Source organism: Lichenostomus cassidix, chromosome 7 (genome assembly GCF_008360975.1).
Source record: "Lichenostomus cassidix isolate B80296 chromosome 7, HeHo_3.0, whole genome shotgun sequence".
NCBI lineage: Eukaryota > Metazoa > Chordata > Aves > Passeriformes > Meliphagidae > Lichenostomus > Lichenostomus cassidix.
In genome coordinates, this window is record NC_139488.1 from 9,739,774 (window position 1) to 9,767,396 (window position 27,623).

The window sequence follows — 27,623 nt, forward strand, 5'->3', positions numbered from 1 at the left end:
GTTTAAGTATCCAATACCCACCAGATCAGTCACCACCATGCAAACAGGACACTTACCTGGCATATAAGAGAACCATGTTCAGGTCTGTAAATATCTAAATCTGAAAACTTGAGCAGGCCTCCAGGCCACTTGCTGTTCTCCCCTGGGACACTGAGCTTCTGTTGGAGCTCTTTCACTCCATACAAAATTATTTCATATTAAGCCATAGGAGTGCCATACTCAGTGGGTCATAGACAGGTGATTGTCACCCAGAAAATATTTATACAATACAGGACAGCTCCAAATGAGAGTGAGAGATCACCCCCAGTACAGCCAGCATAATATGTTGTTTACTCCTTGGGATGTAGAAGTCCAATTCCTTTGTCAGTCAGAGCAGAGATTTGAACCTGGGACTTTCACACTCAAATCACATATACCATGTTTGTTCCTGGCCAGAAATTCTACCTCAGAGGTTCTGTAAAACCTCACATTTTGCTTTAAGGACTCTCTTAGCCAGTGAAATATTTTCAAATGTCATGCAGGTGTGCAAAAGATATAGGAAGGCTTAAATTTGGAGAAATTATTATCCTTAAAAATTTCCTTCTTGGATAGAAAACGTGAGGACTGGTGAAACACAGTGACGGTCAATTTTTAGAATGTGCATTTCAGTGTTATTTTTGCTACTCTCCTCTCATTTGAGCCTCTACTCTGAAACACACACAAGTACTTTTTAAATTCAAGCTCACTTGAAGCCACGTAATTTACATTTCTTCTCCAAAACACTTTAAAATTGGCCACAAACTTCCAGAAAACAGACAAGTGTTGGTTCCATTTCACATTACCAAATGCAAAGTTACTTTAACATCCAGGGAAGTGTCATGCCAGCCAGGTACGTGCATGGGACTCACAGCTCCTAAGACTGGCTGAGGAGAAGCAACAAGCCTTGAGCCAAGCTGGAGCCTGCAAGCAGCAGGAAGAAGGAAATCCAATGGAAGCAGAAGCAGCACACATGCAATTGCTTCAAGTACATGGCATGCTGGTTAAGAGTTGTGATTCTTCTTCCTCAGGCTCTACCAGAGTGAATACAAGGATTTGCAAATACTAAGAAGTTTAAATAAAAATACACAACATGCAATCACTTTTCATTTACTCACTATATCCAATGGAGTTTTGCTTCCAATCTAATTAAAAATTTCAATTAGAATTAAAATAATTAAATACAGAAGCACTCAAGTGTAATGGTAATCTGAAATTTCTTGGTTTTTTGTTTTATTTTTCCTGTACAATAACTGCATTGCAAGCAGTGCATGAACAGAATCATAGACCTAAGCCTTTGTGCCCCATCCCTACACTGTCCACCCCCAGAGTAAATACTCCTGAAGCAGTGACACCACAGCCACTGGGGATGGATACCAGCTACATTACTTTCTAAGGGAGGAAGGAAAAGAGGAAAATAATGAGAATATTTAAGTTCAGTCTCCTCAATTGACAAAACACAGACCAACAGATACATAATACACTCACACTGTGGGAGGCTTTGCTTAATGAAGTGAGATTGCTGTGCAAACCCATAAATACCAATAAACCAGTGACAGTTTCTGTTTGAAAGTCTGCTCATGCAGGCAAACATCTTGCCTCACATAAATAAACCTGACTGCGCCCCAAAAATCCCAGTGCCCACAGCTCTTTCTGAGCTATAAGGTGTAATGCAATGCAATATGCCATGATCAAATGTCCTTTTCTTTTGATTCAGAAGATTTGAGGGAGTCAGATATTCTTCACACATTTACATTTAATAACAACACACAGAGATACACAGATACAGAGATACACAGACAGGTATTCAAGGCAACAGCAGAAGTCCATGACCTCTTTCCTAACTGAAGGAAAAATGTCTCCTGAAGTTTTGCAATGGCCTTGTTGTTCTCTGTCAGAAGAAAGCAGATGTGTCTTGCTTCTCCACCCCCGGAAAATAAAAATAAAGGCTCGAAAAAGACATGTCAGAGACACAGAAAATAAACCTCAGAGATGCTAAGCAATACTCTATCCTACAAGCCAAAGTGCCAGCAGAGTACCTGGGCAAATGGTAAATTCCCACCCTCATTGAGTTCCCAAGCAGCATTAGCTTTTTAGAAAACATTTCTAGAAGCAAAATTATCTAGTTTCCAAAACATAAGATCTAATCCACATTGCACTTCTATAAGCAACATATATGAGTGTATCTAGCATATATGGGCTCCTAATGATTATTTAAGGTACATATTGCATATTGCATGAATGCTGACATCAAAACTCAACCAATTAAATCAGTCTACCATGATTTGGGGGATCCTAAGACTGACAGACAAATTAGGTTTATTAAAGTTGTTTCTGAGCATTAAGTTCCTAAATTCTTTTTAGAGCCATGTAAGTTAATGACTTTGCACTTCTCTGCTCCATGTGGGAAAAACTCACAGACACAGGTACAAAGTAATTCATCACACAAGACACTACTGCCCCTGGTTTCAGACATCTGCTCTCTTTAAGAAAGAGGGTGTTGGTTATGGAGACAGGCAGGCAATTACGAAGGAAAAAACCCAATTTAGTATCCCCTAAATAATGAGATCAGAGTCAGAAGGAAGCCTAGGGGCTGCCACCGGACTAGCATCCAGGCCAGATCCCCATGTGGCAAAAAGATTTTTAACACCTATCCCAGCCACAGTTGTGATTCACTCATCAGTAATTACCAGTGTCCTGCTCCCAGATGGATGAATGAACACATTTGTGTTGATAGGAGACAGATAATTAGCAGCAGCCACACTGAAAATTTATGGAGTCTGTGCTTTCCATTTCTCCACAGGTTAAGGACCCAAGTGTTTGAAGGCATGTCTCATCTGTCTTGCAGTGCAGCAGCTGAGCTGATCAAAGGTGTTCCCCAGCCTCTCCATTCCCAGCATGGCCTTGTGCTGCCAGACACCTCCCTCTGCCCCTCCTCCCCAACACACACTAAAGGATTTGTCTTTTCTTTCGGGTGCAGCTTTTGGTTAAACCATGCTCTCCTCCCATCCTCAACTGAATTAGCCCCTGTGACGATTCAACTTCTATTAGTCAAAGAGTGAATTTCATTTGCTGATGGAATAAAGAGAAGAGCAGATTAAAAGAAAAAGTATCCATCAATTTTTACAGTCAGAGAAGCGATTTCACTACAGGAGACAGGCATTTAATTCTGTTTGCCCTAGCATTGCACAGAAACCTATTTTTATCAGCAGAAAGTGCTTGACTGTCTTTCCAGATAGAATTTTAATGTGAAATTACAATTTAAATTCCACTTTTTTCACAAATAAAGATTTTGTGATAAGAGATCATTTCAGTGTAAAAGCACCACAATATTTCTCTTTTTTTCCAAGTAGTTTGGTGATGTGATCTAAAATACCAGGTCGCAGTCACAACCGATATCACTGACTACCCAACAGCAAAGTCAGCCCCAGCCTAAACAAACCTGAGGCAATTTTTAGAAACAGGAAGGCAGAGGGGAGTTTCAGTGGCTTGCAAGCACACATGCCTTTATGAATGGCTCCCAACAGATGGAGAAACAACTGAAGATCTGCTTCCACTCTTCTCTTTTTAGCAGCAATGAATCATTCATTGCAGGGCAACTACCCCACTAATATTCCAGACAACCTAAAGGTCCTCCAGGAAAAAAGCTTCTGTTGTTGAGCTGAGCTGTGGTTGAACACATAAACATAAATTTTGTTTGGGTCAAAGATATGACCTTTTCACTCTTAATCCTTACTTCTCCTAATACCTCCCCACAAAGAAATGTAGCTAAGTTCCAGCCAAGGTATTGGGCTCACAGTAAACACAAAAGTCAAAGAATGAAAATATCTTTCCATAGATAAACCAGCCTTTCCTAAACTGCATTCAAACATGTAAATATTTTATAACGCTGAGAAGCTATGGTGCTTAAAGCACAGAGCAAATTCCCCAGTGAAGGAAATTCCACTGGATACTGCATCTTCTTTGGACTTACTTTTTAAAGTGAATATTTATTTAGAAAAAAGCTCTTTTAGATGCCTGTTAAAAAAAAAAAAAACGGGGGGAGAGGGTAAATAAAAATTAATCTTACAAGGTCTTTTATAAACTTGACATACTCTGGAACACCAAAATAGCTCCCTAACATCTTGCTGAAGTTTGGTATTGTGCATGTAGAAAAATACTAGTAATCATTATTCTTAGAAAAACAAGATTATTGCACCCACCACAATTTAGTTTTTAACAGAATTTAAGCTTCCATATGAATTCTTTCCTCTAACAAGTTTTAGGCCCATAAAGAACTGTCTTGTTCTAAGGAAGGTAATTACTAGATATTTTCATTTAAGAGCTATCAATAATAAACAAAAAATATTTACCCATGGAATAAAATAGTAAAATAACAGCTAATGTGGCATTGAAAAATAGCGGTTTTATTTCAATAATCCTGCCTGAAAATGTTTTCTTCAGGATGGAAAGGACTGGAAGTGTTTTACTTTGTATTCCATATGTCAGAGCTGCTGTTATACAGACAGTGGTTCAAAGTTGGTGCTTTTGAGCCATCAGTTTCTCTCTGTTAGCGGATGCGTGAAAACAAAATAAATTTCCCTCCCTATCTACAGATATATTTACATAAGGAATTAGTGTTGCTGAGTTCCCACTGTTCCTTGAGTAAGACCTACAAAAAAATCTTGTGATTCTAATTTTTCTTTTCATTGTCACTGATGAAAAACAACAAGGAAAAAGAAAGTATTTCCAAGCTATAGCAATAAAACCAGCCAAGTACCCCTCAGCCAGACCCAGCTGCCCTTGTGCATCTCCTCCCCACACTAACCCATCACCTCAGCCTGCAGTTCCCTGGAACTGACAGCTGCCTGCACCATTGCTGAGGAGAGTCTCGTGTGCCTCAGGAGAGAGAAACAAGGCACAGTGTGTTGCCCACTTTCCAGATCTCTGTTGGTTTGGTTCTCAAAACAGATAAACAGAAAGCTTGGAGACTAAGACAGCATTTCATGATTATCTGTCCTTTTTGCTGTGTGGACAAGAAGGGACCTCTAGCTCTAAGTTTTGCTTAGAAGCAATTGAACTTTACTGTATGCTTCATTCAATTCTGAGTAAGGAGAGCAGTCAATGCACTGTGGTTAATGGCTACCAGAAATCAAGATAATGGTTCATGATGGAGTCCTTGTCATAGGTCTGCCACAGAGAGCAAAACAAGCTGTGATCAAGCCAACAAGCAGCCTCACAAGACAGCAAGGCTCCTTTCCATCTGCACCCAATGAACATTTGCTGCAGCTTTTAGACAGCCTGCAAAGATCCAGGAATAGCCAGAACTCTGTCAAAGCCAATTGGACTGTCTAGGAGATGGCAATGTCTATACACAACACTGCTTTATGAGATGCAGCACAGGAGTCAACAATTGGCTTAACACCTGGACATCTCCCATTGCAGTAAGTGAAGGACCCTAGTCATGAGGATTCTTTCACCTTTCATGCCCACAGCGCAACTACCTTTCAGCTACTCGAGACTTTAATGGTGTCTGTATCAACTAGTTAGTCAGCGTTATCAAACGTAAAGTTATTAAACTCAGGACTTGGTAACTCATGACAAAAAAACTGAGCCAGCTTCTTCTGACAGTGGGTGCAAAGATGACAGATCCTGGTCCTACTGTTGGATGAGCACAAATGCTTTCTGACACATTTGGCCTTTGTATTTCAGAGAAAAAATGAAATGCCTCTAAACACCAATGGCAAAATCCTGGTCCCCACAAAACTTTCAGGCTGACACCCTAGCACACCACAGTGGTCCTGTGCATGCAGAAGACTAAAATTCATGGCAGTCTTTCTCACCATTATGCACAGAACAGCTGTGTGACTCTTACTCTGTAAACGATGGTTGACCTTGGGTTTCCATACTGCAGCTATAGTCACAAATACAGGAAAACTGGCAGGGAAGAACATGGAGTTTTCCTGGCCAAATATGGAACACTTGCTGCACAGATGTCTCTGGTCCACAGTTTGCATTTCACCCCTCCAAAATGAAAAGCAAACCCAATACCTCTGACATGCACTGCATTCTCAGCTCTTCTTTTTATCTGCCAAGCTTAAACAATACCAGGATTCGATAGCAGGTCATTGCCTGCAACTGGTATGTGCAGAAAATGTGCACATCAACAAGTACAAGAAGTGTCCTAAATAAACATGTAGATGGGAGCTAAAAAGGCTTAACATCCCACCTGAAATTCTGCCCCAGGCCTGCCCTGGTGGAGTTACTGCCCCAGGTCTCCAAGCTGCTGGGACCAGCTGCAGGCCAACTGCAGCATTTTCCTGTTGTGGCACATGTGGTGTGAAAGCAGCATGTGCTGCACAGAGCTCCTTGTCAATAATTAAATACTTGACTCTTCAACATAGAAAGAAAGAACCAAACAACATGTAACACTAAACAGCACACAGTGTTCTTATAAAACCATGAATATCTATACAATTTTCTAATTGGAGCTTATTTTTGGAAGCAATAAAAGTCAATTTACATGTAATACATACTATATATATATTATATAGTATATATAATGTATATAGTAATAATATGTATTATTTACGTAATTTTGGATCATCCTGTATATCAAGCAGTTAACACCCATCTTTATGACATTTTCACAAGTTACAAACGTCTATAAATCCATTCTATACATCTCCCAAATCCAATGTTTGGCTAAAAAATTTTGGCTTCTTATAAAATGCAATTTCTAATCACTCAGACCCAGAATATTAAAAAAACAACAACCAAAAAAAAACCCCAAATCTACATTGCATATAAGGTTAATCTTGATTATGGTAACTTCATTAATGTTACTAGTGCTTCACCAGAGGAAAACACAGAAACTGCAGTTATGCAGCTGGCAAAAGTTATTTACTCCCTCTGGATGCAAGCCAGATAAAATGCCAGGTGGATCCGGCATATTCACTGTCATTTACCAGGAACTGTCCTTTACCCCTGGCACATAGGCATACACTGGGAATATTTTGATCACAGTAAAATTAACTTGTGCATACATAAACTCCACTCAAAGACAACTCTTAAGCACCAGGTTGTTGAATAAGGACTTGATTATCAAGACAAACACATTTTTAAGATATATCTGGGTGCAAATATTTGAGTTTACTGCACCATATTGCAGGTTGTCACAGATATCTGATTATTCAAAGAACTTCAATAGTAGCCATGAGAAGAGCTGATAATTGTGGCACATGCACATTGTGTATCTCAGCAGACAGAGACTTCCAAAAGCAAGCACTCACCAGTTCCAAACACTGCCGGTGCCCATAGGCAGCAGCGTAATGCACAGTGTTGTAGCCCTCCTTGTCCTGGATGGATGGGTTGGCATCGTTCTGGAGAAGGAACTCTAGACACCTGTGGACAATTCACTGGTGTAAATGTAGGCTCAAAATATTTAACAGGCTCATCCCTAGCTGCAGCTGGAAGTGGCACTGAAAACTGGCAGTAAATCCTGTACTTCAAGCAGCACCTCAAACCACATTTCACCAATAGCTCCTCACATTCACCACATTTTTAAACAGAAAATCCCCACTCATCTTTGAAGATCAACTTCATTTAAAAAATCTTCAGCCTAACTCTTGTGGCTACTCTAGATTACAAAATTGATTTTCTATTACAAAGCCTGAAAGACTCTGTACCCATGACATAAACAGCCTAGAACTGCAACTCCTCACATAAAAACTCAGGTATCAAACCATCAGCCTCCAAACATGCACTAGGGCAGGCCGGAGAACAAAGATTTAACTGAGTTGCATCCATATATTCTCTTCTCTGATGGCTTTTTTTCAATCATGTTTTTCAAAAGATCCCTTTGGCTCTTTCTAGCTCTTGCCACTTTCTCTTATACCATCAAGATACCATCATTTTGTTATTAGTACTGTCTTCCCTAACCTGTAATCTGTAGTGAATGTAAGGCCATTATATGAAAAAGGGGATTTAAAAAAAAAATCATTAGGCAGATAGATGAAAATGTTAATCAAGTGAAAGCATTGAGAAAGCCATTGGCTACTTCTTTTTGCAACATACATACTATGCTGTGCATGACACTAAAGACACTGCATGGTTCATGATATTTAAGAATTATAAAATTACTGAAGCTGTACATTTTCCATTAAGAAACAGCAACAAGCACAGAAACAGAAATATTAGGGAATATGTGCACAGAGAAGAGTGTAGAGCCTTTTTCTTTAGGTTAGCCCTCATTGAAGCCAAGCATTGTGTTTAGCAGAGCAAAGAACAAACAAGAGCAGAGTGTAAAACTGCAAGCCAAAGCCGTGGCATTCTCCAGAAATTAGGTCTAACTGCTTTTGTGACACCAAACTTACAATGCAGCTTCTTTTTCCTTCATCTCAGTGGTTCTTTCAAGTTCTTCAGCATTTTCATGGGAGTTACCTAAAATATTCTTTCTTCTTAGCACAGAGGACAGAAAAATGCAACTTATTCTCAAAATACCACACTGGTAATTTTGATGCAGTCTGCCACCCATCCCCGATCTCCTCCAGCCAGCAATGAGAATTATACAAGTTAACTGAGTGTATTGCATGGCTCTGCAGTTAGTAAGTTTTGAATGCTATCAAGGTAACCATAGTGTGGTAGTTTATTGTCCTGCAAGTCAATGCCAGAAGAAAAAAAAAATTAAAATTCTGGTTTCTATCAGATACAGTTTGACCATCACTTTTTAGAATCCTTCTGTTTCTCCCACAGCAATGTTGTGCACTTCTTTCCTCAGTAACTCAGGTAACTCAGGATTACCACACCTTGCTTCCTCCTGCAGTAAGCTGCTGGTTCTTCTCTAACATTTAGGATTTAAAGCAACTTTAATCACTGATACTAAATCAGTCTATCTCTGCATTAGCTGACTCTCCTCACTTTCTTTCAAATATCTTGGCAACACTGGGTGATCTCCCAGTCAGGTTCTTCTCCCTGCTCATTAACTACCCACATCCAGAGCTAATGATGAATATTCGTTGGAATGAGATTGCCTGACCTTGGAAGTTTTTTGACATTCAGCAGGGAAAAAAAATTTGCTGACCTACAAAATCATGGACTGCAAATAGCATTTCATATATGTAATAAAGCTTCTTCCAGAACATCTCAAACTGAAAATTTTAATGAGAATACAGCATCACCACATGAGAATCAATTTAGATTTGGACTGTGAGGACAAATAAAACCCATATACTTCTGCCAAAGTTCAGGATGTGACTGAAGTAATCTTTTTTGTTGTTTTTTTTAAATGAGGGATAAAAGTAGATATATCCTGAAGTTAACCAAGAGCTTGTTTAAATGCAGGAACTTCACCTACCAAGAACCAAAAGCTGAAAAATACACACTGAATCATCATTCTCAACCCCCCAAGCAACACCTCACCCCAGTAAGACAGAATTAGAAACAGCCAGTGGTGAAAGCCTTCCTACAAGCCTACACTGATTTTCTTGCCAAGCACAGACCTCTGACGACCCTGTCCCCTTCTTCCCAGCACTGTTCAGGTTTGAGGGTGACAGGAAAGACATTTTTTGTATCAGTACTATCACAGTAAATTATGAAGAAGCTCTCAAGGCTCTGATGTGGCATTCAGAACTCTACCATAAAGTTAAACCAAACGTTCCCTGCTGTGGCTTTGAGGTGGTGTTCTGCTGGGAGTGATGCAGCTGTACTTTTACCAGACCTCACCATACAAGAAACCAAAAACTAGTTCCTTAATGTCTAGAGACACTGTGAGACAGAAAAGCGTAGGATGACCTAAAATAAATACAGGTTGCTAACAGTTTTAAGAGAGAACTAGCAGGATAATTAAGTCTGGTTTATACTGTATGTTATAAGGAAGAGATTGGCAGAATGTTCAACTATCTGGGAATTAAAATTGCGGTCAGTAACCACAGCATTTTAAAGTTTTGCAGCTGTTTTCCCCCTTTCTCACAAGAACAGCACTGCATTCTGGCCAAGGATATTCTTTAGACCTCTCTCTAAAAAGGCAACCCGTTTGGCCAGGGTGAGCATTTTTATCTGCTCTGACAGTGGAGTGAGACTGATGGTTAGATTTATCCCACCTTTCCCACAAATCTGTCAAAATTGCCAAATGTCTGTCTGTCACTGCAGTCCACCTCAGAAAACCTCTCCTGTCTCTTGCATCCCTTCTGATGGACTTGCAAAGCAAATGTAGAAAATTCTCTGAGCTTAATCTTGTGAGGAAACCACACAGAGGAAAACTGAAAACATAACACCATGAAAATAGTTCCATAGGACAGAGTGGCTGCAAAACTGCACGTTCCTTCAGAGGTAAACCATTGAGCTGAAATGGCCCATCATCATCTGGGGACCTGGCTTCTAGTCAGTGCAGCTCAATGTGGAGCTGTGCATACATCTGAGAGAAATTCCTGTGCTAATGGGATCATTTTTTTGGCTCAAATGACATAGCATCATGAAGAGACTAAAGTGACAGCAATTTAGCAAAACACTTGAAGCAGGAATTACTGGGAGGCTCTCTTACTTTCGGTCCATGTCAGAAGCAGCAGCATAGTGCAAAGGGGTGCGTCCCCAGTCATCTGTTTCGTTAATATTGGCTCCTGTTGTCACCAGTGTCTCGATGCAGTGGAAATGACAATTTGCAGCTGCATAGTGCAAAGGTGTCCTGGAACATAAGTGGCAATTTGTTACTTCATATTCCAACATGCACTGCATGGAAGACAAAGATAAATCTTAATTGCTGCATTCCTACAGATATCCAGCAGTCAATATCAGCACTGAATTTATAGAAATATAACAAAATATTGTGTTAAGAGGAAGTTCTGGTGCTACCACAAAGCCTAATAGGATACAGATCATCAATCTGTCTTGATATTTTTAAAACAGAAGACTCAAGAGGGTGGGATGGCTTTAATGTATTTAATGAAGCCTGCACCTGTCTGGCTGGCATGTAACTGCAGCAGCAAGGGTTCTGTAGAAAAAGCCAAACTATTTGATTTTAATGCCGTTTTTCACAGGCCATGTGATTTCCAGTCTGAGGTGGCCTTTCTTCCTTGCCTGATAGATTCTTTCCTTTTTAAAAGAGGTTCATAATTTACCTACCTTCCACATTTGTCCTTCTTATTAAAATCTGCTCCACTGCTTTGCAAGAGTTTTATACATTCTACATTACTGGAAAGAGAAGTAAAGAAAACAAAACATGAATAAAACAGAAGCTTATATCTGCATTGCCCCCTGTCCCCCAAAAGGAAAAAGTTATTCTAATTAATTTTGTATTATTTCCTGTGGGTACAGCCAACCATAACATGAAATTCAATCAAACAGAAAGTGAAGCTTTAAGAAAAAACTATTTTCTTTTTTTTTTTTTCTCGAGAAAACCTCAAACTTCTCTTCTGCAGAAGGAAAAAAAAATAATTTATTTTCCAAAGAAAGCACAGTAAATGTGATCAGTGGGTTTGGAGATTTTCAATGGCAGCTGTACCATAGTGCTTCCCATTCTGACCTGATACTTTATAAAGGAACTTCAAAAGAAAGTTGTTGCTAGTTTATAAAATGCCAGTCTAATAATGAAAGAGGTGACATTTAACGAAATCCACCCCCATTCAGCAAAGCATTCAACAGTAAGCACTTTGCTCAAAGCCTGTTTATTTAATGAAATAAAATCACAAGAGTCACTTTTAGGTTTATTCTCATATGATTTGTTGACTATTGATAGATTTAAGCACATCTCCAAGTGCTTTGTTGAAAAAGGGGTGTAGCCATTACAGTGATTGTCACATCAACACTGCATTTATAGAAGGGGAGAATTCACCACATCACAGCTGTTTCTTCATCTTGCTTAAAGCCAGGTAATTTTTAATAGCAAAAAAACCAGCTAAATTCTGACAACTTTTGTAATTCAAGCAAATAAATGTAGGAAGCAAAAAAATGACATAAAGAAGTGCAGCACTTTCCAAGACCACTTGTCATTCACAGGGGCAATAAATCAATCACTTGTGCTCACAATCAGATGAGCAGACCCCTGAAATTCTTTTCCTAGCACCCATGCAATTCCCGTTAATGTAATGGCAGTAACAGGGCTGTGTGAATAAACAAGATAATGGCTTTTGTAGATCTCCAGCTATAGGGAAAAAAAAGGGACTGGATGCAATAATGCAATATTTTGGTGAATGTTGATCCCAATTCTAAATTGCTGTTTCACAAAATAGCTACAGAACACTCACCACAATGCACAAAAATAAAAAACACTTGCTAGTGATGACAATCATAGTAAATCACTGGGAAAATATGGCTTATTTTCATGAGTCACTTTTGCTTCTTATTGAAGCCTCTCCTTCTCTTTAGGACTTCCAGGATGCTTTTATTATCCTTCTGGGGTGCATCCTTATCAAAAAGGTGGCATCTGAACTATATTATAATAATCTCCATCCAAGCAACTGTCATACCTCCTCTATTAATGTGAGAGAACTATCAAGATGAATAATACCAAAAGAATAATAAACCAGTATTTGGATCAATCTTATTAGGTTGTTGGGTTTTTTTAGCTCAAGAACAAAAACTTTGTGATACAAATTTTGGTCCACTGAGAAGAAAAAGCAACTTCCAGAATGACTGCCAAGTATTTGCTGTGGATCAGCATTTGTGCTTGCTATAACCACAGAGAATCCAAGGGCTGTAGCCAAGGCTCCATTTCAGCTGTTTTCTGAGCCATAAAGTACTCAAACAGAAGAGTCAAAACTCAATGCTTGCCAAACATTGTGTCCTTTTGCTAGATTAACTTCACAGCACTTCACTGACAATTATTTGGAAATATTTGAACTAACTGGATGCTACATTTACATCTTAAATTGAAGCATTTTCACTTCAATTTCCAGTTCTGCCCTCCCACCATTTCTCAGGAATGCATCACCCTGAAAGAGGGACAGCCTTCTGACTTTCTAATTTGGAGGCCAGGGATTTGGTTTTGGCTGTTTTTTCGTGGTTGCTTTGGTTTGTTGGTTTTTCTTTTAGAAACTTTAATCTTGCACCTGAAAAATGGGAAGGAGGGAGATGAACTACATTTGGACTCCAAGGCTGCAATCTGATGGGCACTGTTGCACAGCTGCACTTTCATTCAAGGACACAGTCCAAAGATGGAGGCCAGGAATAACTCCCTTGCCAGCAGCATCCTAGGAGCTACAGCTCCTGCTCCTCACTGGGTGTTCCCTAGGGACTGATGCTTTCCTGCACAGAACTCCTCTGAAAGCCGAAACAGTCTTCTCAGGGGCATGAAAAGAAGAGCTTTCCCCTCTGCCTGAAACCCATGCTTCGAATCACAACCCAGCTCACCCTACACGAGGGCAGCAGCAAAGGAAAGCCTCAAGTGACCCAAATTTGACATCAGGCTGCTTTGCTTCCCTTGCATGGCAATAAATTCCTCTGTGGATGGCACGGCCAAGCTGGCTGGCCCTTCATGTGGCCCAAGATCCCTCGGAGCAGCCCCACGGCAGGTACTCACCCTCCGGCAGCGGCGGCATGCAGGCACGTTCTTCCGAAGCTGTCAGGGGTGTCTATGTCAAAGCCTGCAGACAGCACGTGCTCATTACTAAACAAGGACACTATGCTATACTTTTGTCCTAGTTAGACCACAAGAAACATCGCAGAGACAGAAAAATCAGTTAGTTGGGAAAAAAACAGAACACAAGCAACTACAGTCAGAGAGAGAGGTTGTCACGGGAACGGCGAGCAGCTGCTCCGCTTTGGCAGCTCTATAAAAAGAGATGCAAAGTTGATGAGTGTCTATTTCCGCATCCAGCTCCTCCACATCCCTGTTTACAGCCATGGACAGGCACTTTGGAGGCAGAGACATAGCAAGAGGACTGTGACAGCAGGACAGGAAGACAGAAAACATGAAGACATGAGGAAGAACCACAGAGTCAGCCTAAACATGAACTGGGGCTGTTTTTATTGCATGTGGTTGTCAGATTGGGAAGAGACTTCCAGGAACACATGGGGACATTCATCAAGATGCACAAGGCCAAAGATATCAGCCTGGTAGTGCTAACTCTGGTCAACCAGAGAATTTTCTCCTCCTCCCTCATCTAGTGGTCAAGGCCAGAGCATACCAAGTCTTAATATAATGGGGTATGTAATTACCATTTACCACATTTCTTCTATTTCCTACTGAAACCAAGTTTGGGAGAAAAGTAGTTGTAGGGCATTGTTAAGTAAGGAGTTTTCTAGAAAATTCATATGACCTGGGTCAGGATTTTTTAGCTCATATAGGAACTCTTGCCCAGAAAAAGCAGAATTTGGTATTTGGCCCCTGATTACTGCCTCTTTTGAAATGGTTGAAAGCCCTGGCTTCTTCTGCTTTAGGCTCTGGTGAGGATCCCAGGACTGTTCTCTTGACATTACACTTTCACTCATTTTCCCTCTCATGCCCACAGAGCTTTGGCCAGCCTAACTTCCTAACTACAGATTCAGAAACTGTAAACACTTTAACTGCATGTAAAATGCACCATCATTATCAGTGAGGTGTAAATAAATACCTGTGCCAGTGCAGACCCCAAAGAGATAATTTCAGAATCACTCCTTCGGGGAACAGGGGGAGAATCCCCAAAACAAAACAGTATCTCACAGTTCCAAAAAGGGGTTCCAAATTCCCTCCCTCCCCCAGTGAACTAATCTAAACTCTCTGAAGCTGCCAGGAGAGAAGAACTTTGGGCATGAACAACACAGGATACGAGGAAGTACCAGCAAGGCTTTGGGAAAGCCTCACATGCTCTGGTGCTCTGCCCCACACAGCCCAACACAGCAGCACAGGACGCCTTTCATTTGAATAAGTCACAATAAGGGGTAGAAAGGGGCTGCAAGCAGCAGAGACAACCACTACTTAAGTTCCAGGGGTACTAGGGGATTTGCTTACCCGATGACAACAATTTCCTGCAGCAGTCTGAGTGGGCATTCAGTGCTGCTAAGTGTAATGGGAACATGTTGTGGATCCCACACCTGGAAGGGACAACAACCTCGTGAGAAAATGCAGGTTACATACATACACAGCACATCAAAAGCTCCTTCCAGAAAGGCAACATTTTCTCATGCTTTTCTAGGAAGATTCTTTCTTGGTGCCTGCCATTATTTTTATCTGTATTTCCTTAACAGCCTTCTCGAGAGTTAAAAATATTCTGATGCAGCAAAATCTTGGCATTATGCTTTGAACAGAATGTGGCAGGAAGGTTCCCAAAAATTCAAGGCGAAGCCAAAGTAAGGGAGGAAGTAAGAGAGCAGATACTGCTTGGAGTCAATTGCCCAGTGAGCCACAAATTTCTGCACCAGTTACGCACATGGCAACTGCCATTCTGAGGGAAATGTAAACGCCAAAATCTTCTCTATATTATTTCTGAAACCCTTTTTTTTTTTTTTTGCAGATGACTCTTCACACTTTCCTTTAGGCTGCCATATCACAGTCTTCTTCCACATCCTAAGAACTAATAACCTAATTTTCCTATTTGCTCCAGATAGTCTCCTCACCTCCCCTTTCACTTTTTCCTCACTTTAACACATGACCCTCTTTTCAATTACACAATAAATTTCTCAGAGCAGACATGATAGGTAAAAAAAGAAAGGAAGGCATTAGATTTAGCCTATCAATCATTAGTCTAAATCTGTATCAGGCAACCATGTTTAAAAACTACAAGCTGAGCATTCAGCAACTTTAATTAATATCAGGAAATCATCCCAGTTCAGTCCCTACACATGCCACTGCTTACTGCCTTAGAATACTTTTGGATCTGGACATCTTAGTGTCTGTCATTCAGCATTGTTTTGTGTAATGCATCTTGTTATTCTAGAAATATTTTCCTACTGGCAGTTCTCCAAGTGCACATAAACACGGAGCCTCTGAACCAGCTAGTTTGACAAGATTATCATCTACTGCTGCTCCAACAGATTTTTTTTTTAAATTATAAACTCTGGAACAATAGTAGATGGATTCATATCAGTCCTTCATTTCTGCAAGACAATTGGTGGATGGGAGAGCATGATCACCTCACGGAAGAGGATTTCAGATATGGACCCAAAGACAAAGGATCTTGTGTTTCTGCCAGAGCCACCATAGATCATAATTACTTCCGAATCTTAAGACAAAAATTAATGTGGATGTTTATAAAGATATCTTGCTCTCTCCAACATTATATACATAAATGCATTTAACTAATTTCGGTTTGTTTTCCAAAAGCTTATTCTTTCCAGAATCCACAGGCCCATCCTTCCTCTGTCTTCACATCAAATGTGTCCTCCTTGCAGCTTCACTACACTGAGAAGTGACTTGTGCTGATGTACAAATTTTAATTTTGGTATTAGCAGCATCTACATCTTAGAGTAAATCTATAAAGAGACGATCTGACAGCCTGTTTTTTGAAGAAAACAGTGCAAGTCCCACTGAGCTGCTACACCTGTACAAACAGGTTGCATTTTCTAGCCATGGATTCATTTATTCAAGGTAACATTGGGCATACTGTATTGCTGTGCTTCTCCCTACACCCATTTCCCTCTGTCTCCCTCCTCCACTGAGTTATATGCTGCAATATTATTCATCTTTTTGGTCAAGATTTCCACCCAGCAGATGTTTTGGCTGGTTTCCACTGAAATCCACTATCTGCACATTTGCTAGCCAGTGTCCCACTTCTACAGTGCTGTTCACACTGCTTCCTCCCACTGCTTGCACACTCTCCCTTCCAATGCAGTTGCCTCCAAGCCTGGCTGAGCTGCTTGCAGTTGTTGTTAATGGTGCTGCAGAGTTTTCTTTTTGAAACCTGTTTGGGGAGCTCACCCAGAGTTATTTACATGCAGCACATATTGAAAGCACATTTAGCACACGCAGTAGCATCGTTTCCATCTGCCTGGTATCTCTGAGCCAACTTCTTATTTCACTTATTTCTGCTGCTGGAAAAAGTATTTTATTTGATCAATGTTCCAGTTACCCAACTGTGAAATAGAAATTTCTTACTGGATAACCCTGATTCCAAGAGTGGGCTATTCAAGTGCAACTCATTTTTCTTTAAAACCTCAAGATAACAGACAGAGACTGACTGTACTGGAGAAAGAGAGAGGAAAAACATACACCTCTATTAAGACACCAAGATCTTCATGCTGGCTGTATTAATAAAATCCAGCAATGTTAGTTGAAGCCTGTGGAATTGCATTATCCATGCCAATTGAAGATCTATTCCACCTTGTAACTTTTTAGGGTGACAGTTGTACTTGACAAAGGAGAACGGGCAAAAGTGTCACTTGCATAAACATCATCAAGCAAATTAACAAAATACTGAGAGCTGCAAGTATCTTCCAAATTCAAACCAGTCATTTGCATCTGAAAGCAGGGTTTCCTAACTAGGTAAGTCAAGAGAAATCACTGATATCTATGGCAGCTTCTAGGTGGAAGACAAATTATATTTTGGAGACGTGGAAGGAATTGCCAAGACCTTTGATTCACAAAATCAGATGCTGCTTTTAAACACTTGGTACAGATATCTCTCATGGCACTGCATTACCCTGATCTCATACCCCTCTGTTTATGTTCAGGCTCGCTATTTCCTTTTGACAGACCCTAAGAACCTGACCATAACTAAACAATACTCAAGTACTCTCTCTACATATACTTACATATAAATATACACACCCATTTCATGTACATTAATGCCACTGTCCCACAACAATGCTTCAGGGAAAAGAAGCAGTAATTGTAGCACTTGCAATCATGCAAGTGGGCACTACAGGAACTCAGCAGAGTTTGCTTGTCCTCCACACTTCCCAGTTGATCATATTTTAGTCCCATGTCACCCACTGACATAGAGTATAATTATGCTTGTCCATTTTAACCTTCCCACTTCAGAAAGGGAGGAGCAGCTGTGTTTCCAGGCATTGAACATAACAATGATCCTTAGAAACAGCTCCACTTGAGGCACCTACTTGGCAGTATCGGCTCCGCTGGTTATGAGGGTGTTAATCAAAAGCTCGTGTCCATATCTTGCAGCCACGTGCAGAGGGGTGTTACCATCCTTATCAACACAGTCGATTTCCCCTCCTGCAAAAGACATTTTCACACAGTTTAACACTGAAAAATTCAGCATGAACCAGTGACCACAAGTGCTATTTGTCTCTAGCGAATGCATCATGAGCGGCCCAGCCACAGAGACACTAAATTTCCCAGACCAAGGACCAGCACACAGCAATCTGTCAGCTGTCAGCCACTGGTACTGAACATGGCCTGGCAGCAGCATTTGCACCTCCCTCTGCACCTGCAGTGGTGGGGAAGAGCAGTGGGAATGGAATGAGGGGCAGGGGTCAAGTACACAGTTTGGATTTGCTGCCTATCTGAAGGACAAATGGACCTCCTAAATTAAACTACAAAATAATCTGCTGAAACTGTACCCTGATTTGTGAAAGGCATTGCCACTCAGCCTTATCTGTACAGCAACAATGTTAAATAGAGTTCATTCAGGAGGCCATCAGGAACACACTGCAAACAAATGTGTTGTGTGCTTTTTGTGTGTCCTACCAAAGAACAACCAAACAGTCCTTAAAGTGGAACTTTTCCTTTTGCAATTTAAGCCTGGCATCTTGTGTTTTATTCACATAAGCAAGAAAAATTTATTATTTTAGACAGATTACAAACAAGTCCCTGAGTTTTTTTGGACCAAGAACTGTAGCTTTTTCAGTCTCTTCTTGCTGGTCAGGTTTACTGCACTCCAACTATTCTCTCCTTCCCCCAGTCCTCTCCAGCTGGCCTGCATCCTTCTGGAAGCAAAATTTCAAAAGCCAAAACCAGTGCTACAGCTGACATCTCCCAGTGCAGAGCTGAGCAAACAGGATTACTTCATGCCTGATGGATACTCTCCTATCTGTGCACTCCTGGACACTGCACAGCACCATGTATATCCATGACCCATTTCTTTAAACACCACAACACTGTTGATTTGTGGTCAGCAACCTTCTGATCCTCTACAAGCCCCAGATGCCTTCTTGACGGACTGCCACCCACCTGGCTGTTGCCATTCTGAACTGGTCCAACTGATACTCCTGCCTCTGTGTGTGATTTTTCTTTTGCTTTGCTTGCATTATTACTTCTGTCTCCAGTTCTACAGGATCATTTTTCATTCTGACTCCACCTTCTGCCAAACAGTCTCTCCCAACTACATTCCTTTTCTCTAAATGTTAAAAGCACATTTTCTATTCCACTATCCAAGCTTTAAATTAAAATACTGGATAGTTCCAGACCCAGAAGGGAAACTGAAAACTCCCTCACTACACCTTCCATTCAACAACAACTCATTTATTTCTAATCTCTGAGTTTAGTTTTACAACCACTTATGCACCAACACTGTAATATTTTAATACTCTGATAGCATGCTGTGAGAAAACTTTTTGAAAGCACGTAAAAAGTCTTGCTGAAATCAGGATATGGTAATATTTACTGCATATCCACTATTCACAGGAGGTAACAGGGCTTAACTGCAACAGTAAGAGTTCTAGTAAAGCACTATACAACATGCCCAGAGAAGCCATGGATGCCCCATCCCTGGAAGTGTTCAAGGCCAGGCTGGATGAGGCTCAGAACAACCTGTTCTAGTCCAAGGCATCCCTGCCCATGGCAGAGGGGTTAGAACTAGATGGTACTTAAGGTCCCTTCTAACCTTTCTAATTTCTAACTTTTTAACAGTAAACAAAGTCAGTGAAATGCTTGAACAGATTCCCTGGGGCAGAGCATCCACCAATGGAGGTCTCCACAAACAGAACCTGCCCACAGAAAAGTCAGAGGACTGTGCTGTATTCACAATGCCTATTAAACTGCTGTAGAAGACAACTGTGATGTTACAGCTTCTTTTACTCTTGAGAAACCTATATCGCCCACTTTGGCTGACCTATGTAACATTCTCCAGCATTTCTTATTCCCCATTTTTAAAAGAAAGGTATCACATTTGCAGTTTTCCAGTTTTAAGGTAATCCATTCTTCCTCTGTAAGTTGCTAGAGACAGCAACCAGAAAGTGAGACATCATTAGCCAACTCATTAAGTACTGCAGAATGAAACTCCATTTCTTTAAATCACTGACATTTCTCTATTCCACAAGATCCCGTGGCAATGAGGCATAAAGTCACTTGCAATGGGATCTGTGTACAATCCTAAAATTAGAGGGGCAGAAAACAAAGAAAGAAAGAAGTGAAACCGAAGTAACTGTAAGAAGAGTAGAGAAGCATGAAGGGCAGATGAAGAACTGCCAGTCCTTTCACACACAAATCCAACAGCGAGCAAACAATGGCTCTAAGCCTGAGCATATCAGACTAAACAACTAAAAACTGCAGCAAAGCACAGTTTCTTAAATTTTGCCCAACCCCCTTTTATTATTACTATTCTATTTATCCCAGGAGAGACAACAATAATTTGCATGATGACCTGCAATAAGCATGATGTACTGGAGACCTCCATTTTAAAACACAATCTTGTTTAAATGTGTCATTACTTTCAAAGCACAATTGTTCAGCCATTGTCAACATTTCATACTTCAGTTCCAAGTCTGGGATTTTGGAAAACAAAAAAAAACAAACCAATGAACAAAGCCCAGACCATCCTATCTCATGTAGCGCCCCAAACTGGGAAGCTTAATTAAAGAATCAGTAATAGCAACCTCTGTAATTCAGAAACAGACCTCTGCCAGATCTCCAACAATAATAATTGCTATAATCTATAGTATTCTTGGACAAAAAAAGTGCCTGAAAAATGACTGATAATCAGGAATATTTGCTATACCAGAACAAACAAGGTAGTGCTGCTCCTCCCTCTTGAGTATTTAATCAACACTTCATGAAGACAGTGGTGAGGGATGAGCTAAGAGAGGTGCAAAAAGCACAGCGGTAGAGTGCAGAGTACAAAAAAACAATTTGAGCTCTAAGAACACCAGGGCTCCCAAAGGAGGAGAACTAGAAAATTTGGCATCCGTCTCAGCAGAAAAAAGACCTAAATACTCCTCTGAGCTCTTGTTTTCAGGTTAAGAATCTGAGTAGATCATCTGGACCACCTTCAGCTGGAAGATTATGGAATTTTGTTAACAACCAAAATCTCAGCTTGTGATGATATGATGGAATGAGAACTGTCAGTGCAGCTCAAAGCCAGAAGTTCATGGAGCTGCCCTCTGAGTCAGAACAACTGAAAATTGCAACACTGGACATGCCTGATCTCTTGGAGAGCCATTGCAGAGGCACACAAACTCACCGTTCTGGATGAGGGTCTGCGACCGCGTAAACCTCCCATGGACAGCTGTCATGTGCAGGGGACTCTTCCCATCCTTACTCTGACAGAAATGAAACAGACCAGCAGGTTAGCATCTGAAGGTTTATGAAAGCAAAGGTACAGTGAGAATTGAACAATGTTTTGGGTTTTGGAGAAAGCAACTGAGACCAGGAAGGCTGAGCAATGACAAAATAGCACAGGAGTGGTACCAGCCTCTCTACTCACATCATTTCATGTTTATTGGCATGGGGTTTCAGCTTCACTGGCGAGCACAATCCCTAGCTTATTTTCAATAATTCTGAGTTTAAATAGTGCACTGACTATTCACTGATCTCAAGGGACTTGCCAGAGGTGTTAAATGCTGGAAGTTAAATGCCTGTTTCCCAGATGGGAAAGTGAAACACACGGTTTAAACTGCAGTAGTCAAAATCTAACACAAACTCAGAAGACCTCAAGTCTTCAGATACCTGTACCAGTACCCTCTGTTGGATAACAGCAAGTCCCTTTCAACTTCATCACAATGTATCAGCTTTGCCTCAGGAATACTCAGATATCCTAAGCAGAATCAGACTTTGTAATCTTGAGCTCTAAAGTAAGTAAGAAGGAACCTTCAGTTTTATTCCCTGGAAAGGGAAATTTTTGGAATCAGGTTAAATTATACCCATATTATAGGGGGAAAGAAAACACCATGAAAGAAATAGTTCCTCGACTTAGCACTATTCCCTGAGATAACATTTGACAGAGCTCCTGGGACTATATTTTAGTACTGATTCATGCCTCCATGAAAGTGGCTGGTCTAGAGTTCAGAGTTGTCATTGTATATATCAAGGCACTGAGAGCTCCTCTGCTGGGACACAATCTCACCCAAACATTTTCATGATCAACATTCTCAGCATCACTCTAATTCCATCAAGGATTTAAAGCCATGCTGTACTTGTTATTACAGTTTCCTCCTGAGATATGCAAAATAGGATAAAGTAAAACTGTAAAGCTGGGATTCAAGTTTTACCTGAATATTAACGTCTGCCCCATTATTCACTAGTAGTTCAAGACACAATGCTCCATGAGTGGAGGCAGCAGCAAAATGCAAGGGGGTGAATCCATTATTATTAGGCTGATTTACATTAGCACCATAGTCAATCAGCTCATTAACGACAGAATCCTGACCATTGTAACAGGCAATGTGGAGTGCAGTATTTCCATAGATGTTCATCTCATCAATCTAAAATGAGACAAGGAGACATAGTTAAAATTACAGATATCAGCTTAGCATTTTACGTAATGCATCACACACTGCAAATGGAAATAGCTGGAGGCCTGAACTGTCATAGGACATATTTCTCACCAGCACATTTCATCGGCAAATTATACTCCCAGACAGCTTAACTTGGAATGCTTTACCTTTCCTATTATTAACTTTTTATCCTGCTGACAATTTCTAAAGGCAAGTATGAAGCTTAAAGCAGGACTATATAATGATGATAATGACAACAAAAGTCCTAACAAGCTGGAAAGCTTTTTCATGTAAGTCAAAAAGCAGGATGAATAAAATGCTCACTATCTTTAAAAAAATTACAACAGTGAGTGTTGAGTTTTTGTGAACAGAACCAGGCATAAAAGCTGTTTTCACAGTTTTATTTTGGATAGGGAGTGAAGGTATCTGAGTGAAGGGAATGTGAAAGTGCACAGACATTTACACTTCAATAAGAAACCACTTTCAGTAGCTCAGTGTTATGAAGATGTAATTAAGATTATGTTACTTCTTGATGACCAACTTAGTATTCAACTGTTGTTCTGTAAAACAGAACAAGACAGATTGTACAAAAGAGTCAGGAACGCCATGAACAGCCTTCCATGAAATACAGACATCTCAAAGATCATATCCACAGTCGTGGAGAATGTGGAAGTTAAAGGCAGTTATTAGCATAGCACTGCTAATAACAGGAAACAGCTATTCCCCTTCAACTTCACAGCCAACAGCCTGTGAACATGAACTTCTGACAATTTTTTGGCAGGCCAAGTCAGCTGAAAATGTCATGGCAAAAGCAATGGCTTTATTTGACAACTCTGATTAACTGATTAGGCTCCTCTGGTCATCTCACCACTGCTTTGAGGAGTCGACAATAAAGAGAAGTCTGTGCCCTGAAAAGAAGTTGTTTTCTGGAGTGAAAACAATCCATCAGCTACAGAGGAAATACAGGTCTCTAAACTGAAACAGCATGAACTACTGTTTACTAAAGTATGCAGTGTACATGTTGAGAACAACCACTCATCATACCAGAGGAAATGCTGACTAAAGGAAAATTTCATTACTCCATCTTTTTCTGCAGGAACAGGCTATATCTCCTGATATCTTCAGCAAGGTGGCCTGGAATTTACTGTCCATATCAGACTTTCTTTAATACAGAATGTTTCCTGACTCTTGAACCAACAAACCACACAAAGCATGAGGTAGTCAGGAAAACGGGACCCCTTTTCTTTAGAAGCCACTGTCTCTAGCAGCATCCATAAGAAGGAAGAAAAGACTGTCTCTAAATAGGGAGAAACAAAGTGCACATTACCACATACCTCCACCCCCAGGTTAAGGAGCTGTTTCACAATGTTAATCTGCCCATTGGATGCAGCTGCATGAAGTGGGGTGTAACCCTTCTTGTCTTTACATGTCACTTCTGCACCATGATTAATCAGTAAGGCAACAACTTCCAGGTGACCTTCAAAAGACGAAAGATAGTTATCAATTAATATATCATCATACAGCATTACTTCTCCCAAATTACTGTTTTCTTGCTAGCTAGCACACTGCCCTTTCACTGCTGTTTCAAAGTGTCCCCACAGTTTTACAAGAGAAGAAAAAGCATTTTTGTAAATGCTTCTAATCCTAGCTCCAGACCTCGTCTACAAATCCATGCATTCACCTTCCCCAGATGTGTCAAATTTCTCTTTACTGAATTGATTTTCCAGTTGCTGAAAGAACAAAACCACACCTCTTTTCCATTTATTTCTCTAAAGCCAACAGTTTGTATTTTATTCTCCCCCTTACAGAGGATAGTGATACATTGAGCACAGGAGCATGGCAATACAAGTATCCCAAAACAGCATCCTATTGATGCAATCTGCAAAAACAACTGCTAACACTTCTTGGGTTTTGTTAGAGATAAAAAAAAAAAACTGTAATAAAGTATAAAATGAAGAAGAATAGTCTTATTGCTTCATAGTGAGACAGACCTGTCTGTCTTAGAATGAAACATTTATTATGTCAAACACCATATAAAGTTGTGCTCCATCTGAGTTTTACAGCACTTTCATGACAGGGAGAGCTCTGGTCATATGCAGGACCTAGGAAACCATTATGTACAAAGTCCATAGATAATTAGCGTCCAAAGAGAACTGAATATTTAAGAAACTATGTGAGGATTTACAGGTTAAGATGCTCTGGTTTCATCATCTACCTTCTGTCTAAATTGCACTACTGACTCTATTGCTAATTTAGGTCTTTGATGTTGTCTAAATACTCTTAAAAGTACATAATGAATTTCTGAAAATATTTAAGTGAAAAAGAGGTGTGGAATTGCACAGCACAATGTAAGAGCTTTTCAAATCTAATAGAGTGAAGTTCAAAGCTCGTTAGCTCAAAAGCCACATCACAGTTGTTGGTAAGAGCCTTTCCATCTGTCTGTGTATATCAAAAAACCACACAATATGCTTTTCTCACAGTTTGAAATCTCCTATTATCTCATTTCTGAAAGTGCCAGGATTAAAATCAAGATTTCTGACAGGTCACATGAAAGAGTTCCTGGCTGAGGACACACAACCCCCTACATACTGTAACCTGAAATATACTGCTTGGCCAACAAAAGCTCTTGAACAAGCATGGCCATTATCACAGGCAATCTTGTTCTACTATTTTTAAATTATAATGCCCTGCTGTAAGAAATTTACCTTTAACTTGAAAGGAATAATAAGGCAAATTGGTTTAATTAAACAGGATTTGGTAACACCACTAATTTTTTGAACAGACATTTGGTTGGTGTTGTCCACTCTGGAATAAAAGATGACAATTTGATTCTAACAGAAAGAAAGTGCCTATTGTGCATTTCCTGAGAACATCATAACTTAGCTACTTATAAACTTCAATAAACACCAAAATTCATGATCACAGTTACCTCTATTTCATTGAAAGTAGTTTTTAGCAAAAACTGAAATAAATATAACCTGGTTTTTTTTCAAGCACAAATATAGTTCAGGCTTGACATAGTGTCAGTAAAAAAAAGACCAAAATAAAAAAAGCAAGACAAAAAGCCCACAATTAACTGTCTTAAAAAGGAAATCACACCCAAGATCTCCCTAGCTGCAAACCTATAAATGGACAGTGTTTATTTAGATCAGCTGAACCCTTCCCTCTTCAAGGTAATTACAACACTCACTTTCCATGGCCAGGTCTGTTCTTGTCCATTTTCAGGCATGCTGTTCATTTGTGAACAGGAAATTAAAAAGAAGGAGGAGCAGCCCAAGCCTTACCCATATACGCTGCCCAGTGAAGAGCTCTTCTGTCCTTTTTGTCAAAAGCATTGATGTTTGCCCCCTTGGCTAATAGCAAGTTCACCATCTAGAAGTAACAACAGCAGGTAAACCAACCCTCCAGATCACACACTCAAAGGTTTATAACAAATCCATCTTGCAATAAAGCTGGGATCACAAAATGCTGCATTTGAATGATAAATTTGTGAATGACACCAATACTGTTCAAAGCTCTATGCATTCGTGACATGGACTGGTGACAGTCACAAGCAACCAGGACAAGTTCTGTGTCCACAGAGAGGGCTGAGAGCCTGCAGGGTACTGCTATTGCAGTGTGCTTCAAATTCAGCTTGGCAAACTACCTGAAAGATAAACAGGGCTGCAAATGAAACTCCACTCTTAGTTTTACTGATATGACATATTTAAGCTGGTTTTTGTGGATTGGGACAAGATTCCTCCAGACCATGTCACAACATACCCTAGGATCTTCTTGATCTTTCAACACAGAGTGTCTGTTTCTTACCATTGCATGGTGATTGTTATTAAGTTCCCATGTGCCCACAGCAGTGTGGACAGCACTTCCTCTACAATGCTGGCCTTTTCCACAGCACAGCTAAGAGCTGAAAAGCTGCTTTCCCCCTTGCCAATCATCCAACATTAAATGCAAGAAAAATAAGTGGGGGGGAAGGAAATCACAGCAAAATATTTTTCAGCAAAATATTCTAAAATCCTAAATTCCAAAGCTAGATATTTGTCTTCCTCTCATACACTCTTTTGCTGCAAAGATCAGTTAATAAGTACCAGCACATATTCAATTCTCATTTCTGATATTCTCTATCCAAAAGATTTAGATTATGACACTTAGACACTATGGTGCAGTGTTTTAAAGGCCAAACACCATCACCATTTTACAGGAACTACCATTCCTCTTATGTCTTTTAATAACAGTACAACTAATAACTTTTGTTGACAAAAGCTTACTGTTCCAGTCTAAGAGCATTTCTTCCACATCTAGCTCCTCACGTGTGGAATGGGCAAATGAGGATGCTTGTACCTGGATCTAAAGACTAGCATAACCTAGGAGGTAAAAATCTAGGGGCTTTATTTACATAAGTTTTTTCATATAGTTAAATAATAATACTAGAAGGGTTTGCTTGTGTAAGTAGGAAAAAACAGACGCACATTTCCAAAAGGCCAATTAGAAAAGCAGAGTGACTGAAACCCACACAGCGGCATGTTTCTTCAGTATGAAAGGAATCCACCTGTTTTCCCTTCTTTCCACCCTGCCACTCTTATTTTCCCAGGCAGTCCAGCTCCAAAGAGCCAAGGAACCCCAGAGCTGCTGGAACCGGTGGTACAGCCAGCTCCCCAGGGGTACACACACACCTCAGTTGCACCCTGGCTCTACACAGGTACCTTCCTGCCACTGCAGGTAGGGAACCTGTGACACAGTTTGGGAAGAAGCCGAGTGACAGGAACCCTGGGGGACAGCCTGCAGGGCTCAGTCTAGACCTAGCCAGAGCAGGTCCAGAGCACGAAATGAGGCAGCAAAGCAGTGCAGAGTGGGGCTGTCAGCGCTCACCTCGATGTGGCCGTTGAGGGCAGCGTGGTGCAGCGCCGTGCGCCCGCCGCGGTCCGACACGTTGACGCTGCTCAGCAGGGGGATGAGGATCTCCGCACACTTCACCGCCTTGTTGGCTGCTGCCACGTGCAGTGGTGTCTGCCAGTTCTTGTCCCGGGCATTGACATCGGCCGAGTGCTTGATGAGCACCTGCACGGCTTCCTGCAACGGCAGCACAGCCACAGCATCACCCAGCAGCTGCAGTA

The 27,623-nt window shown here is 40.6% G+C and overlaps 1 protein-coding gene across 7 annotated transcripts in view; it reads right to left on the reverse strand.

Annotated features, from left to right (window-relative positions):
- Window positions 1–27,623, reverse strand: part of ANKRD44 (ankyrin repeat domain 44) — a 131,798-nt gene that overhangs the window by 25,365 nt on the left and 78,810 nt on the right. For 4 of the 7 annotated variants that reach the window (XM_085066078.1, XM_085066082.1, XM_085066080.1 and 1 more), the window contains exons 5-17: window positions 27,379–27,579; window positions 25,797–25,884; window positions 23,847–23,989; window positions 22,288–22,500; window positions 21,261–21,339; window positions 17,962–18,076; window positions 14,918–15,000; window positions 13,508–13,571; window positions 11,113–11,181; window positions 10,535–10,675; window positions 8,370–8,453; window positions 7,287–7,398; window positions 1,134–1,160 (exon numbers count right to left, since the gene is read on the reverse strand). In XM_085066078.1, the coding sequence (XP_084922204.1) occupies window positions 1,134–1,160; window positions 7,287–7,398; window positions 8,370–8,453; window positions 10,535–10,675; window positions 11,113–11,181; window positions 13,508–13,571; window positions 14,918–15,000; window positions 17,962–18,076; window positions 21,261–21,339; window positions 22,288–22,500; window positions 23,847–23,989; window positions 25,797–25,884; window positions 27,379–27,579 (1,419 nt within the window). The remainder of the gene's footprint in view (window positions 1–1,133; window positions 1,161–7,286; window positions 7,399–8,369; window positions 8,454–10,534; window positions 10,676–11,112; window positions 11,182–13,507; window positions 13,572–14,917; window positions 15,001–17,961; window positions 18,077–21,260; window positions 21,340–22,287; window positions 22,501–23,846; window positions 23,990–25,796; window positions 25,885–27,378; window positions 27,580–27,623) is intronic. The other 3 variants (XM_085066079.1, XM_085066084.1, XM_085066081.1) reach the window with 3 other exon arrangements.